The sequence below is a fragment of the Stegostoma tigrinum genome, unplaced genomic scaffold, assembly GCF_030684315.1.
Source record: "Stegostoma tigrinum isolate sSteTig4 unplaced genomic scaffold, sSteTig4.hap1 scaffold_509, whole genome shotgun sequence".
In the NCBI taxonomy this organism is placed as follows: Eukaryota; Metazoa; Chordata; class Chondrichthyes; order Orectolobiformes; family Stegostomatidae; genus Stegostoma; species Stegostoma tigrinum.
In genome coordinates this window covers 20,001-37,429 of record NW_026728440.1, presented here as the reverse complement: position 1 = coordinate 37,429, position 17,429 = coordinate 20,001, and the positions used below count along the sequence as shown (strand labels likewise).

At 46.8% G+C, this 17,429-nt stretch overlaps 1 protein-coding gene across 3 annotated transcripts in view; it reads right to left on the bottom strand.

Moving 5' to 3' along the window:
• Window positions 1-7,090: 7,090 nt before the first annotated feature.
• Window positions 7,091-17,429, bottom strand: part of LOC132208710 (utrophin-like) — a 24,917-nt gene continuing 14,578 nt past the window's right edge. Inside the window, exons 3-4 of one of the 3 annotated variants that reach the window (XR_009444832.1) lie at window positions 14,475-14,747; window positions 7,091-7,306 (exon numbers count right to left, since the gene is read on the bottom strand). Coding sequence is in view for 1 of the 3 variants with exons in the window: in XM_059644102.1 (XP_059500085.1) it covers window positions 10,212-10,373; window positions 14,479-14,747 (431 nt within the window). In the remaining 2 variants the exon portion in view is untranslated. Of the gene's footprint in view, window positions 7,307-9,063; window positions 10,374-14,474; window positions 14,748-17,429 lie in introns of those variants that run through there. The other 2 variants (XM_059644102.1, XR_009444831.1) reach the window with 2 other exon arrangements.

The window sequence follows — 17,429 nt, the reverse complement described above, 5'->3', positions numbered from 1 at the left end:
CAACCTGTGACACCCTGTAAATATTGACACACGACCTGGTAATCCCCTGTCAAGACCAACAGAGTCCCCGGGGACACACTGTGAATATCGACACATCTGTGTGACCCCCTGGAAATACTGACAAAGCCCCTGAAATCACCTGTAAAACTGACACACTCCGTGGGACCCCCTGGAAATATTGACACAGTCCCAGCAAATCCTGAAAATACTGACAGTCCCTGGGACCCTCTGCAAAGACTGACGCATTTCCCGGGGCCTCCTTTAAAAACTGAAAAATTCCCGCGATCTACAGGGGTTCAGGGACTGTGTCAGTATTGACAGGGGCTCTTGGTGAGAGTGTCAGTATTTACAGGGTGTTCCGGGGAATTTGTAATTATTTACAGGTGCTCCCGGGAGTGTGTCAGTAGTTGCAGGCGGTCCCATGGAGGGTCAGTATTTACAGGGCGTCTCAGGGATTGTGTCAGGATTGACAGGGAGACTTGGGGAGAGCGTCAGTCGTTCCAGGGGGGCCCGTGGACTTTGTTTTTTCAGCGGATGTTAGGGAGAGCTCCAGTATTTCAAGGTGGTCCCAGGGAGTGTGCCAGTGTTTACAGGGATTCCAGGGGAGTGTGTCAGTATGCACCGAGCCCCTATAAATTCTGACACGCTCCGCAGGACTCCCTGTAAATACTGACATAGTACCTGAGAATCCCTGAAAATGCCACCACACTCCCAGGGACCCTCTGTAAACGCTGACACATTTCCCAGGCCCCGCTTTATACACTGAAAAATTCCCTCGGCCTCCTCTGTATACTGACACACATACCCGGACCCTTGTACGTATAGACACACTCTGCACAACTAACCACAAATACTGGGATATCCCGTAAATACCGACACACACCTCACGACACACTGTAACTACTGTCACATTCCCTGGAATCCGCTGAAAATACTGAGAAACTCCCTGGGGCTGCATGTAAATACGGACACATTTCCCAGGGACCCCTCTAAACACGAACGCATTCCCTGGGACTTCACCTAAACACTGACACATTCCACCGAACCCCCGTAAACACTGACAAACTCCCAGGACCCCCTGGAAATAATTACATATTCCCCATTCCCCCTGTAAATACCGATACACAGCCCGGAACTCCCGTAAACACTGACACACTCCACCCTCTATAACTACCGATACTCTCCCTGGGACACCCTGCAAATACTGATGCAATCACCGGGACCCCTGTAAATTCTGTCACACTCCTCGGGAAGCCCTCTAAATACTGACATATTCCCTAGACACCCTTTAAATACTGGCAAAGTCCCAGAGAACCCCTGAAAATACTGCCACACTCCCCAGGACCCTTTGTAAATACTGATATATTCCCCGGGACCAGCTGCAAATATTGACACATTCCCTGTCCCCGCTTTTCGTACTGAGAAACTCCCTGGGACTCCCTGAAAATAATGACACATTTCCCAGGGTCCCCTCGAAACACTGATACATTCCCCAGGAGCTCCTCGAAATACGGACACACAGCCCCAGATCCCTGTGCAGACAAACTCCCTGCGACCCACTGTAAATCTTGACATACTCCCTGAGACCCCCAGGAAATACCGACACACCACCCCTCCCGGGACCCCCTGGAAATACCAAAACACTGTAGGGATTCTCTGATTCTATTCTATGATGCCCTTGTCCTGTGAATGAATGAATAAATAAAGAAACCTGGTGAAGCCGCCAAACAGCATAGCCAGCAAGTGATCGATACAGCAAAGTGACCCCACCATCACTGGATCAAATCTGAGCTCTGCAGTCCTGCCACATCTTGTCATTTACTGTGGTGCACAATTAAACAACTGATTGGACGTGAAGACTCTACACATATCCCCATCCTCAATGATGGAAGAGCCCAGCACATCAGTGCAAAAGATAAGGCTGAAGTATTCATAGCAATCTTCAGCCAGAAGGGCCAAGTGGATGATTCATCTCGGGCGCCGCCAGCATCACAGATACCGGTCTTCAGTAAATTCAATTCACCCCACGTGATGTCAGGAAACACTTGGAGACACTGGATACTGCAAAGGTCACAGGCCCTGACAATATTCTGGCAATAATACTGAAGACTTGTGCTCCAGAACGTGCCGCTCCCCGTGCCAAGCTGTTGCAGTGCAGTTTCAACACTGGTATCTACCCGACAATGTGGAAAATTGCCCAAGTATGTGCTGTATTGCAAACATAGGACAAATCCAACCTGGCCATATACTGCCCCATCAGGCTGTACTCAATCATCAGGAAAGTGATAGAAGGTGTCAGTAACATTGTTATCAGGCAGCACCTGCTCAGCGACGGCCAGTTTGGGTTACGTCAGGGCGGCTCAGCTCCTGACCTCATTACAGCCTTGGTTCAAACATGGACAATACAGCTGCATTCCAGAGGGGAAGTGAGAGCTCCAGCCCTTTACAACAAGACTACATTTGACCAAGTGTGGCATCAAGAAGCCCGAGCAAAACTGGACTCAATGGGTATAAGGGGACAAATTCTCCACTTGCTGGAGTCATACCTGGCACGCAGGAAAATGAATGATCTTATTGGAGGTCAGATATCTTAGCTCCAGGGGATCCCTGCAGGAGTTTCTCATGGCAGTGTCCGAGATATAACCATCTTCAGCTGCTTCATCAATGAACTTGCGTTCATCATAAGGCCAGAAGTTGGGATGTTCCTGATGATTGCACAATGTTCAGCATCATTCATGATTCCTCAGATCCTAAAGCAGTCCTTGTCCAAATGCAACTAGATCTGGGCAATACCCAGGCTTGGTCAGACAAGTGGAAGTTACATTCACACCACAGAAATACCAGGCAATAACCGTCACCAACAAGAGACAACCACCCCTTGACAAACAATTTGTTACATTCACTGCATCCCACACTGTCACCGTCGTGGGGGTGAGCTTTGAACAAAAACTGAACCAGACGCACCACATAAACACAGTGACTACAAGAGCAGGTCAGAGGTGAGGAATGCTGCGGCGACTAACCCACCTCCTGATTCCCCAGAACGTGTCCACTGTCTACAAGGCATAATTCAGGACTGTGATGGAACGCTCCCGATTTACCAGGATGGCTGCATCTGTAACAACATGCAAGAAGCTTGACTCCATCCAGGACAAAGCAGCCCAGTTGATTGGCACGATATCGACAATCATCCACTCCCTCCACCACCAATGATGAGCGGCCTCAGCAGCACTGTGTACGATCCACAAGATGCACGGCAGAAATTCGCCAAAGCTCCTCATGCAGTCCCTTCCAAACCCATGACAGCTTCCATCTCGAAGGACAAGGGCATCAAGTACACGGGAACACCTCCTTCAATCCCACTCCAAGCCACTCGTGATTCTGATTTAGAAATTTCTCCGGAATCCTTCACTGCGACTGTTCAAAAGATGGGAATTCCCTCCCTCATGGCACTGTGGGGGCAACCCACAATAGGCGAACTGCAGCGGTTCGAGAAGGCAGCTCACCACCAACATCTCCAGGGCAATTAGGGATGGGCAATAAATGCTGGACCAGTCAGTGACACACACATCCAACAAATAATTGAAGAAACAAACTCTTATTCATTAGTGATTTTTCACAGTCTCACAGCCAGCCATGCCTCATATACACACATCTTAGTGACAATGTGGTGACCGTCACCAGACCCACAGTGAGCCTGGGCTCATCCACACTCCTCCCAGTCACATTTCTGATTTGAAAAATACACCTTTTTCACAAGAAATCTCTTTGTATATGTGCAATGTCACAACTGCAGTTGCGTTCTGTCCAGCTGCATATCAAATAAACAAATAAAGCATTGGACTTTGGCTCCACCCAATGAACCAAAGACCTCTCTTAGACACACAACAAAAATATTTACATACGTGAGACACGGGGAGAGTCCGACAACTGAATGGACCCTCATTTACCTTCAGCAGGAAAACCTCAGACAGTGGTCCTTCCCGACTCTGCCTCGGCAGCAGCAGCCCCATCGTCCCAGTTATGCCCCAAGCTTTTAGTGCATCCCAGTTATGCCTCGTGGACACACCACCTGGTTACTGACAGGGAACCTGGCAGCATTTACACGCTTCCGCGTCATGATGCGGTGACTGTAAATGGTCTCACAGTGGCCCTGGCCTCATTCGCACAACTCACAGGAAGTCCTACTTGACTGTAAACGGTCTGACAATTGCCCTCACCTCATTGACACACCTCCAGTAATTATACAGGGACACAAAACAGTCTCACACCGAGCATGGCCTTATTTACACTCCTCCCAGAAACTAAACAGTGATTGTAAACAGTATCACAGTGGGCCTGGCCTCATCTCCATGCTTCCGACTTACTATACGGTGACTGTCAACAGTCTCACAGCAAGTCTGTCCTCATCCGTGCACCTCCCAATAACTATATGCTGAAGGTAAACATTGAGCCTGGCCTCATCCACACACTCCCTGTAGCTATACGGTAACTGTAAAAGATCTCACACTGAGCCGAGAGAGAGTAGGAACTGCTAATGCTGGAGTCTGCGAGAACTACGTGTGGGCTGGATGAACACAGCACGACAGGCAGCATCAGAGCAGCAGGAAAGCTGATGTTTCGGGTTTCACCCACAGCCACTTCCAGGGCAGTGTACTGTGGCACAGGCCAACAAGGTGTACATAAACAATCTGACAGGATTCTCACCACCCGCCAATCTATGTTTTGTTGTTTGTTGGAAAGTTCTGATGATGAGACATTGTACCAAATGACTTTGTCAGTCTGCTCTGGGAACTACACGACAGGATCCAGCCTCTCCTTTTCCCACAGGGTCTCGAGCACGCTGCGTGCTGACCACTACCTGATGGACTGGCGGTCAGACGTTTGTTTCTTTGCAAATTTCACAACAAAGGACATATGTTATAGAACGGTCCAACTACTTGGAGCTTTCCGTGGCAGAGAGGCTAGTCCCTTCGTTCGCAACACTGGGATCAGGTCGTACCTCAGTACATAGTGACACTTGGTCTTTGCGTACTGAGAGTCTACACACAGCTTAATGCACAACAAGGTGGACATCAGGATGAGGGTGACATTGGGTACGTTCTTCCCCCACTTAGCCAGAGCTTAGTACATGGAGTTGTTGCAGACACGGTCTATCTTAGGCTTCCAGTAGGAATGGAAGATGGCTCGGATGAGGGAAACAGTGCAGTGTGGGTGATGGGCCAGAACTGTGCCATGCACAACAACAGAGTGCCTCACACCTGATGACCAGGATTTTACCCACAATGTGCACCTCCCAAGGCTTTCTGCACGCCCCAGGCTCTCTGAACTGTGTGCCCAGCACTTTTGGGTAATCTGCCCTGACGGTGAAGGGAATGAAGGGTCATTCAGGCCAGATCCCAAAGAACATGGCCTCACTCTTGTCTCGATTTACCGTGGCTCCCGAGGCCAGTTTGAAAGGGTCACAGCTGCTCATGAACCTGCGCACTGACACTGGGGCTGAGCAGAGTTTGGTGACATTGTTATCTTACAGGGACGCTTTGACCTGTAGGCCCGCTCTACCTGGAATAATCACACTTCTCAGGCTCACATCCTCACTGATGGACTCAGCAAAGGGCTCGATAGAGTGGGCAGCCCTGCCAGACCCTGGATCTGATGGGTAAGCTCTGTGATTCCCATACGCAGATTCTCTCCCCAAAGCCCATTTTATAAAGCACATCCCACATGTTGGTCTGCAATATCCTGCCAAAGGCCTTCTCTTGGTCCAGGCTGATGAGGCAGGTATCCACCCCTCTGTTCTGCCTGCCGGTGATCGTATCCCTAGGAGCGCGAGGCTCTCAGAGATCGTCCTGTCCCCTGCAGCACAGGTTTGGTCAGGGTCAATCACCAATCGCAGAGCAGACCTGACCCAGTTACACATGACTGAGACAGGATTTTGTAGGCTGCACTCGCCAATTATCTTGGTCGCTGATTTCTCACTTCCTCCCTCACTCCCTTCCACTTGTAGGTCAGGGTGATGATACCATTCCTCATGGATTTGCGCATAGTACCTGACAGAAGCATACTGTCGTACAGCTCCAGCAGCCTGAAGGATGAACAGAGCTCGATACGTTTGTCTCAATCTGACATCCTGACAACACCAAGCTCCAGCAGGCCCTGGCCACTCAACCCCCAAAGAGCTGAATACAACTCAGCTGGAAAGGCATCACCTCCCACAGTTTTATTCTTTTCTAAGGACTCGAAGGCCTTCCCCAGCTCATCCAGAGATAATGGTCAGTCCAGGCTCTCCTGCTTGGTGTTGTCAAAGACCCCCAGGATCGAGGACAGGAATGACTGGGAGTCACGGCACTGTCTGTGGGCATAGTGTCATAGGGACTGGCTTAAAAGGATTTGCTGAGCTTCAGGATGTCAGATTGAGACAAACTTATCGAGCTATGTTCATCCTTCAGGCTACTGAGCACAGAGCTCTCCTTGAGCCTCTTCAAGAAGGAATGTGAACACATCTCATTCGGTCACATGCAGCTGTAAAGGACACTGATTCGGCCTCCATTGGAATACTGTTTCTAATTCCAGTCTCCCTGCTGTCGGAAAGATGTTGTGAAACCGGAAAGGATTCAGAAAAGATTTCGGTGTGAGCGGGTCAGGACTGCAGGCGCTAATCGGTGTGAGCGGGTCACGACTGCAGGGGTAGGTCGCTGCGAGTGGGTCAGAACGGAGGGGACAATTCGCTGTCAGCGGGTCAGGACGGATGGGGAAAGTCGCTGTGAGCGGGGCAGGACGGAGGGGGCAAGTTGCTGAGAGCGGGTCAGGACTGGAGGGGGCAATTCGTTGTGAGCATTTCACTGAGGCACTGTCTCCCATTTCCATCTGTCAGTGCATCCCTATTTCCCTCCGACACTGCATCCCTATTTCCCTCCGACACTGCATCCCTATTTCACTCAGTCACTGCATCCCATTTCACTCAGTCACTGCATCCCATTTCACTCAGTCACTGCATCCATGCTGCATGGTCTATGCTATGTATAAATGTGGCATAAAATCCTGACTTGGATGTTCATTTCCTCTTGTAATAACATGTGGCATCATTAGCATCCTTAATCACTTGCATTTAATCGGAAAGCCTGGTACAAACACCAGATAACATGACAGTCCGAACAGAACGCATTTTCCAATGCTTTAAACATATAGTCACGTGTGTCTCAGTGAATAAAAATCCTCCTCATTTTACCGCAATTAAATCTCATAATAAAGGGAGTATGTCTGAAAGTCGTCTCATCCGAAGGAAACCAGACTTGCTCCAGGAAAGCTGCTAAAATATATCAAGAAAAATATATATGAAATGATTCTAGAAATTTCTGCAACACAAAGATCAAAGGAAACAATAGTTTGATGAACACACTGTTAAGTGTTGCACTTACACATCACATTTTGGAAAACAAACCACACTGATTTTCTACTTTATAAAAAAAATTGTTCCAAGTCTTCATTATGCAGCACTGCAGTGAACTGAAAAGGTGTAGAATTTTAACATGCATAGAAAGTATGTGCAGAAGTTAAAACAAACAAAAAAAAGCCACTTCTGTCCTAAAAAGACAATATTATATTACAAAAAGGCAGGGAAGTTTGAGAACACAGCATCATGCTACCTGCAGAGATAGAGTTTTGCCTGCGTCATAGGGCCGATCAGGGATGGCATAGGGAACTTGTGTGTGGAGCCTGAGGAGGTAGGGGAAGCCCTAAATGAGTTTTTTGCTTCTGTCTTTACGAAAGAAACGAACTTTGTAGTGAATGAAACCTTTGAAGAGCAGGTGTGCATGCGGGAATGGATAGAGATAGACGAAGCTGATGTGCTGAAAATTTTGTCAAACATTAAGATTGACAAGTCGCCAGGCCCGGATCAGATTTGTCCTCGGCTGCTTTGGGAAGCGAGAAATGCAATTGCTTCGCCACTTGCGAAGATCTTTGCATCCTCGCTCTCCACTGGAGTCGTACCTGAGGACTGGAGAGAGGCAAATGTAATTCCTCTCTTCAAGAAAGGAAATAGGGAAATCCCCGGCAATTATAGACCGCTAAGTCTCACGTCTGTCGTCTGCAAGGTGTTAGAAAGGATTCTGAGGGATAAGATTTATGACCATCTGGAAGAGCATGGCTTGATCAAATACAGTCAACACGGCTTTGTGAGGGGTAGGTCATGCCTTACAAACCTTATCGAGTTTTTTGAGGATGTGACTCGAAAGGTTGATGAGGGTCGAGCTGTGGATGTGGTGTATATGGACTTCAGTAAGGCATTTGATAAGGTTCCCCATGGTAGGCTCATTCAGAAGGTCAGGAGGAATGGGATACAGGGGAACTTAGCTGCTTGGATACAGAATTGGCTGGCCAACAGAAGACAGCGAGTGGTAGTAGAAGGAAAATATTCTGCCTGGAAGTCAGTGGTGAGTGGAGTTCCACAGGGCTCTGTCCTTGGGCCTCTACTGTTTGTAATTTTTATTAGTGACTTGGACGAGGGAATTGAAGGATGGGTCAGCAAGTTTGCAGACGACACAAAGGTCGGAGGTGTCGTTGACAGTGTAGAGGGCTGCTGTAGGCTGCAGTGGGACATTGACAGGATGCAGAGATGGGCTGAGAGGTGGCAGATGGAGTTCAACCTGGATAAATGCGAGGTGATGCATTTTGGAAGGTCGAATTTGAAAGCTGAGTACAGGATTAAGGATAGGATTCTTGGCAGCGTGGAGGAACAGAGGGATCTTGGTGTGCAGATACATAGATCCCTTAAAATGGCCACCCAAGTGGACAGGGTTGTTAAGAAAGCATATGGTGTTTTGGCTTTCATTAACAGGGGGATTGAGTTTAAGAGTCGTGAGATCTTGTTGCAGCTCTATAAAACTTTGGTTAGACCGCACTTGGAATACTGCGTCCAGTTCTGGGCGCCCTATTATAGGAAAGATGTGGATGCTTTGGAGAGGGTTCAGAGGAGGTTTACCAGGATGCTGCCTGGACTGGAGGGCTTATCTTATGAAGAGAGGTTGACTGAGCTCGGTCTCTTTTCATTGGAGAAAAGGAGGAGGAGAGGGGACCTAATTGAGGTATACAAGATAATGAGAGGCATAGATAGAGTTGATAGCCAGAGACTATTTCCCAGAGCAGAAATGGCTAGCACGAGGGGTCATAGTTTTAAGCTGGTTGGTGGAAAGTATAGAGGGGATGTCAGAGGCAGGTTCTTTACGCAGAGAGTTGTGAGAGCATGGAATGCGTTGCCAGCAGCAGTTGTGGAAGCAAGGTCATTGGGGTCATTTGAGAGACTGCTGGACATGTATATGGTCACAGAAATTTGAGGGTGCATACATGAGGATCAATGGTCGGCACAACATTGTGGGCTAAAGGGCCTTTTCTGTGCTGTACTGTTCTATGTTCTAACTGTGGGCACTGTAAATCAGCAACAAAAGCAGAAGTTGCTGGAAAAGCTCAGCAGGTCTGGCAGCATCAGTGAAGAGTGAGATCTGAGGAAGGGTCACAGGACGCGAAACATTAACTCTGACATTGTCTATGTCATAGTGAGTTATGTCTATTGCTTCAGCAAAATCCAACCAACTCTGAATGAAAATCAATGCTTAAGAAATATCCTAAACATCCGCTGTCCCCGTTGTGGCTTCCTCCACATTGGGGAAACGATGCAGAGGCTTGGGGACCGCTTTTCAGAACACCTACGCTCAGTTTGCAATAAACAACTGCACCTCCCAGTCACGAACCATTTCAACTCCCCCTCCCATTCCTGAGAGGACATGTCCAACCTGGACCTCCTGCAGTGCCATAATGACGCCACCCGAAGGTTGCAGGAACAGCAACTCATATTCTGCTTGGGAACCCTGCAGCCCAATGGTATCAGTGTGGATTTCACAAGCTTCCAAATCTCCTGTCCTGCCACTGCATCCCAAAACCAGCCCAGCTCGTCCCTGCCTCCCAAACCTATTCTTCCTCTCACCCATCCCCCCTCCCACCTCATGCCGCACCCCTATTTCCCCTCATCCCGCTCCCTTGACCTGTCCCGCCTCCCCAGACTGACCTATCCCCTCCCTGCCTCCCTACCCATACTCTCCTCTCCACCTATCTTCTCCTCCATCCATCTTCCATCCGCCTCCCCCTCTCTCCCTATTTATTCCAGAACCCGCACCCCCTCCCCATTTTCTGAAAAAGGTTCTCGGCCCGAAACGTCAGCTTTTTTGCTCCTGAGATGCTGCTTGGCCTGCTGTCTTCATCCAGTTCCACACGGTGTTATCTCGCATTCTCCAGCATCTGCAGTTCCCATTATCTCTCCAAAACAAAGGCTGCTGTCTTTCAAAACCCAATCTCAGATTTTGAAGATAGTCCTCACCCTGAAAAAATACCAAATATGTATAAACAGGAAAACTGGAGGTGAAACCATTCAAAAAATTTTCATTGGCACAACAAATGTTCCAACTGTAAAAGCAGGTTAAGCACCTGTATATAAGGAAACTTTAAACAGACACTTACAGCCAACAAATGTGAGAAATTTCCATTTCTTGCTGGATTACCAATTTTGCTGTTGGGAAAATAGGCCTAGGCTTAGCAATGTAAATTCAAACAAGATAGCCCCCTCTCAGAACTCAACACTCAGTCGTAGAGTTCTGTTTTCACAGGTTGGCGTATAATAGCATCAAGCACAATACACCAAATCTTCTTTGGTACCTTTTCCTTCCATAAAACTGCTTTTAGTAGATGCGCACAGAAATCATTTTATACACGTTGAACAGTTGGTAAGTTCAAGAGGCCAGTTCCAGCACTTCGACTTGCATCTGCTTCATCATCAAAACAGAACAAAATAAAGACCCACTCTTTGTAAGTCACGTTTTCCATTTTTAGTGACAAGGTGAAGTGCGAGAACTGCTCACTTGATGTTAAAAACTCCTAAGTATGTACCTAAATATTTCAATTCTGTGAAATATGTGGAATGAGTTCGAGAGAAGGATTAATTTTCTTGTGCTGGGAGAGAGCTGGGACAGATAAAATAGGTTGAATGGCCTCCTCCCATGCTAAAAATGTCCATAACTGTTCTTGGCCCTGCGAAATTCAAGTGGCCATCCTTTCATTCTGACTGTGAGACGCAGCATGTTACGATAGATGGCATAATGAAGAAATCTTTTGTTATTAATGAATTTTTCAGCACTAGGCATTCTTCCGAAGTCAAATGTTCGATATGTACCTGTTGCACTGACTTGGTTCCAAACAGTTATAATGTGGAGGTGTTGGTGTTGGACTAGGATAGACAAAGTCAGAGCTCACATGACATCAGGTTATAATCTGACAGGTTTATTTGAAATCACACAAGCTTTGGGAGTGCAGTCCCTTCATCAGGTGCGGTCAGGGAGGTAAACACACAGACACACAATTGATAAGCAGACAGATCAAAACATCCTACAACTGGTGTGAGTGGAGTGTCAGATAATAAGTCTTCATCCAGGATGTTTGTTTGTTTGCAGATATTTTGTTGAAGAAACACACAACTTGTAGTTACAGTCAGTGTGGTATCTTATAAATTCTTGCTTTTGAAATAAAGGTTAAAACTCTCAGGCAGATTCTGAACACAAGCCTCTAAACTACAAGTCAGAGTCTGACCTGAGATGTCACCTTTTGTACATTCCTGTTGCGCTGCCTGATTATCATGACAACACAGCACTGACATTGACTTTATAAACGCTTTACTTGCCTCTAACACTCTTGGTCACCTGTATAGAGTTATTATCTGACACTCCACTCACGCCAATTCTATGATCTTTTGATCTCTCTGCTTATAAGCTGTGTCTCTCTGTGGTCACCTCACGAACTGCACCTGATGAAGGGGCTGCACTCCAAAAGCTTGTGTGATTTCAAATGAACCTGTTGGACTATAAGCTGGTGTCATTTGACTTCTGACTTCAAACACTTTTAGAATGTGTTTTCAATCCTACCGTGACTTGACAATAAGTCAACTTCTTAAAATTTATAAAATGAGAATGTCAAGTGAAGTATGTCTAACCTTGAGCGTTTAAAAAAGGAAATATTACAACCACAGTCCAGTCAGACAGTAAAGACAGAAGGAATGATTGAATCGACTGTGTCTGACACCACACAATTAATCCCCCTGATGGAAGAAAGGTTGGCTGCGTTCTCTTTCTTCAGGAGCGTCCAGCTCATACCACCTTACGACTGCTTGTTTTATTCATCTGATGTTCCGTCTAATTCCTTGCAGTCTTGGTCAAACCTTCATGTAATTTATTCAAATTTTCAATGAAATAAATTTAACTTTATATTCCACAATTTTAACATCTCCTTTTAAGGTTTGAACAGTTCAGTTCGTACAGTGCACATGTTGTGTTATTAATTGGAGAACATGGTGGAAAAATCAAGATATATTGACAAGTAAACAAATGGCTAACTTCTGTTTCCTTGTCAGTAATGCCTTTTGAACAGAACATTAAATTGCGCAACTATGTAGAGATAACAATTTAAAACTGGGAAGACCACTTTGTGGTCCCCACACCAATCTCTATTCACTACCTACTGATTGCATTACTCCGCCTTGGCAACAATGTAATATTACGCTTGTCTCAGCACAACCTTGGCATCTTGTTTATCCCATGATGAACGTCCGACCACACATTCATGCAATCCCTAAAGCTGTCTCTTTACATCTTTTCAATCCTGCCAACCTGTCTCTTGTCTTGGCTCATTAGCAGTGAAACCTTCATCTGGAACTACTTCACTTCTGGACCTGACAATTCCAATGCATTCCCTGTTGGAGTCCCACATTTGCCCATTGAAAACTTGACGTCGTCTAAAACTCCACTGCCCGAGTCTCACCTTGAACCAAATCCTCTTCTCTGTACTTTCTACCTGACTGATACTATTAACAGTAATTTTATTAAATTCTCATTTTTGTTTACAAATCGTTCCTTGGCTATGCCTATCGCTATTTTCGTAATCTCCACCAGTCCAACTATACTTCAGGATATCTGCACTCGTCTAATTATGTCCTCTTGCCCACTCTTGATTTTAAACGGCCCACTACTAGTTGCCAAACATTTAATTGTGTCGGCTTCAAACCCAAGAAGAGACTTCCTGCACCTTCAGCGAGCAAACTCACATCCCGAACCTCAACCCGAGCAACAAATCTTCTCAAAACTCGCTAACTTCCTACACCTCTTAGCCTCTGTACGTTTTCTCTTTTAAGGCACTTTTTAAAACAATCCTCTTTCATCAAGCTCTTGACCGTCAGAACTAACAACTTAATAAGGCTCAGTTGTATTCTGGGATTGTGAATACTCCTTTCAGACGCCTTCAAAGTTTCCCTCCATTAAAGAGATTTTATAAGTGGTTCAAGTCATTGCCAAGCAGAGGGGGACGAATTGGGGAGTTACTTCAAAGAGCTATGATATGCCAAACGACCTCCTTCCACACTGGCCAACTCTGATTCTACAAAAACAAAAATGATTTTCAGACTTGGGAAGATCCCTCAAAAATGTCACAAGTAACCAGCTTTTGGGCAGAGTCGAGCTGCTGAGATGATAGACCAGGATTTAGGGGTACCAGGAGTGATAATATGCTGAACACAATTAAATTTTGAGGTTGTAGAATGATGTGGTCTTCATCATTTTTGACACTTGGACCATTTTCCTTCCTTTCCACAGAACAAGTCAAATAGCGGCAGCACAATGTTGCATGGCCGCTCAAGCCTGCTCCACCGTCGATGATGATTGTGGCTGGTCTTCCACATCAATTAAACTTTTGCTCATATCTCATCCTCTTCTCAAAACATCGATCTATTCACGTGTAGTATCCCTCTTGCTAACTTCATGAGAATTCATTCCAATCACTGAACTCCTAACGCTGACCCACCCCAGGTCAAAAAATTCAGCTGAGATCAGGAACTGATCTCGCCTGTATGGCTGAGCTGGCTTTTAAAAAGTTTGCCAGTGAGAGAGTCCCAGTGAGAAACATTCATTAAAAAAAATAATTGCATGGATTGCTCTCCAATCCTCAACTCTATTCAAATTCAGTTGGTTTGTGATGCAGAGTGATGCCCTGCAGAGAGGGCTCAATTGCCGTACCAGTGAGCTTACCACAAAGGGTCTTCGCCTCAACCGCTCTACTTGACTGAGGCATGGTGATCTTCAGGTTAAATCATAACCAGTTGTCTCTCTCTAAGGAGTCGCCAAATGGCGTGCTCAGACTTGACCTTTAACCCTGATAACATGGCAACAAGCAGGTAACTCAGCTGATGTCACTGACTAACAGAATCCTCAATTATACTGATATTCATGTTGTGATACCATCAGAAGGCATGCTCAACTAAGTTTAATTTGCAAATTCAGTTAACAACCATTCAATCAATATTACTGAAGTACTCATATTACTGATCGTCTTGATACAACATTCTGGTTACATCTGTTCATAAGTGAAGTGTAATGTAATTGCACTTACTGTGGTTTTATCAATGTGATCCTGCAATGAGTCAAGAAGCAGGTCACCCACAGGTTGCCAATCAGTGTGGACCCCCTCAGCTGTTATCACATGAGCCTCAAGATCATCCAGCGCTTTCTGCAGTTCTTGAAGTTTCTCCAACGCCTTTTCCACCTGTTTCTGCCAGTTGCTCGCACGGGTTTTCAATTGCTCCCAATTTTCCTTCACTTCTGTTGACTGTTTGCGGACAGCTTTGGCAATTCTCTGGGCTCTCTCTTCCGGGGTAGGTTCTGGAAATATGAAGTGCAAATAATTTATCAACTGTTCATGATTTTGATCGATAGATTTTCTTTCTAAATCCCTTTCCTTTCAAAGGTCTCTCTGGACTTTCTCCTGAAATTGGGATATATAAGACTGAAGCACATCAATGATAAATTCTGTAATTAGCTAGCAGATCGTGGAGCCATGAACAGAGAATCACAGACAACCAATACAAAGCCAAATAAAATTCCGCAGATATTTGAAATTTGTCACTACCAAGGAAGCTTTAAAAAAGGAAAAGGATTAGTGACTAAATGGGTACAATTCTCAACAAAAGATTTGAAAAATCCTTTCAGTGTATCTTTCGTAGCTATGAGACAAACATCCAACACAAACCAACTTTCATCTTTCAGGACTGGCAAGTTAGAATGATAAACCCAAAGTCTACCCTGCATAGTTCTCTCTCGAACTCACTTAATGAGGTTGTTAAGAGATGTAGAGATAACAAAGTGTGCAGCTGGATGAACACAGCAGGCCAAGCAGCATCTGAGGAGCACAAAAGCTGACATGTTGGGCCAAGACCTTTCATCAGAAAAGGGGTCGGGGGAGAGAGTTCTGAAATAAATAGTGAGAGAGGGGGAGGCGGATCAAAGATGGATAGAGGAGAAGATAGGTGGAGAGGAGACAGACAAGTTCAAGAGGTGGGGATGGAGCCAGCAGAGGTGAATGTAGGTGGGGAGGTAGGGAGGGGAGAGGTCAGTCCGGGGAGGACGAACAGGTCTCCGGGGCGGGAAGAGGTTAGGAGGCAGGAAATGGGGGTGGGGTTTGAGGTGGCAGGATGGGATAGGTGGGCTGGTTTTGGGGTGCGGGAGGGGGAGGGGTGATTTTGAAGCTTGTGAAGTCCACATTGATACCATGGAGTGCAGGGTTCCCAAGCGCAATATGAGGTGCTGCTCCTGCAACCTTCAGGTGGCATCGTTGTGGCACTGCAGGAGGCCCAGGATGGACATGTTACCTGAGGATTGGTCGGGAGAGTCGAAACAGTTCACGACTGGGAGGTGCAGTTCTTTCGTGCAAACTGAGCACAGGTGAAGCGGTCCCCAAACCTCTGTTTGGTTTCCCCGATGTAGAGGGGGCCACAATGGCAACAGTGGATACAGTCTACCACATTAGCAGATGTGCAGGTAAACATCTGTTTGATGAGGAAATTCTTCCTGGGGCCTGGGATGGGGGGGAGGTATCGGGACCAGTGAATTTTCAACGTTGTGATGACAACATTTATGGATATGCAGGGAAAAGTGCTGGGTGTCGGGAGTGCTAGAGGGGAGTGTGGAGCGGATAAGGGGGTCACCTAAGGGTGGTGGGAAAAACGTCTTTGGTGGTGGGGTCGGATTGCGGATGGCAGAAGGGTCGGAGGACGACGCATTGAATCCAGATGTTGGTGGGGTGGTACGTGAGGGCGACGAGGACACTGTTTTGGTAGTTATTATGGGGTGCGGGTGAGAGGGATGAGTTGTGGGAAACGCGGGTGACACGGTCGAGGGTGTTTTTGACCACTGAGGAGGGGGAAGTTCCGGTCCTTGAACAACCCTCAACAGTTTCTCTTTCAATTCCTCCCACTTCCTACAGACAAAGAGGGTGGCCAGGGTAGCCAAATGGGCCCAAGCTATGCCTGCCTCTTTGTAGGTTACATGGAACGCTCCCTCTTCCGTACCTACACTGGCCCTCAACCCCACCTCTTCCTCCGTTACATTGATGACTGTATCGGCACCGCCTCGTGTTCCCACAAGGGGCTCTAACAGTTCATCCACTTCACCAACACCTTCCTCCCGAACTTGAAGTTAACCTGGACAATCTCTGATACCTCTCTCTCCTACCTGGACCACTCTATTTCCAACCACTGAGAAACAAATATCCATTTCAACTCCACCAATTCCCACAGCTACCAAGATTACACCTCCTCCCACCATATTCCTGCAACAATTCATCCCCTATTCCCCATTCCTTTGCCTCTGCATCTGCACTCACAGGATGAGGTATTCTATTCCCGTATATCTCAGATGTCCTCATTTTTCAAGGACCACAACTTGCCCCGCTCTGTGGTTGATAACGCCCTCGACCGTGTCTCCAGCATTTCCTGCAACAAATCCCTCTCACCCCACCCCGCGACAACAACCAAAACAAAGTCTCCCTCGTCCTGACGTACCACCCCACCAACCTCCGGATACAACGCATCATCCTTCGAAACTTTCAGATTCTCTGGGAGGCCACGGAGGAGGTGGCAGAGCCTTTGGCCTTGATCTTTGAATCCTCATTGTCTACAGGTTTAGTACCAGAAGGCTGGAGGGTTGCAAATGTTGTGCCCTTGTTCAAAGAGGGCAGTAGAGATGACCCAGGTAATTATAAACCCAGTGAGCCTTCCGTCTGTTGCAGGAAAAGTTTTGGAAAGGATTATAAGAGATAGGATTTATAATCATCGAGCAAGCACCAATTTGATGGGAGATAGTCGACATGGATTTGTCAAGGGCAGGTCGTGTCTCACAAGCCTCATTGAGTAATTTTGGAAGGTGACCAAGCACGTGGATGAGGGTCGGGCAGTTGACGTGGTGGACATGGACTTCAGTAAAGCCTTCGATAAGGTTCCACATGGTAGGCTGTTGGAGAAAACATGGAGACATGGGATTGGGGGAGATTTAGCAGGTTGGATTAGA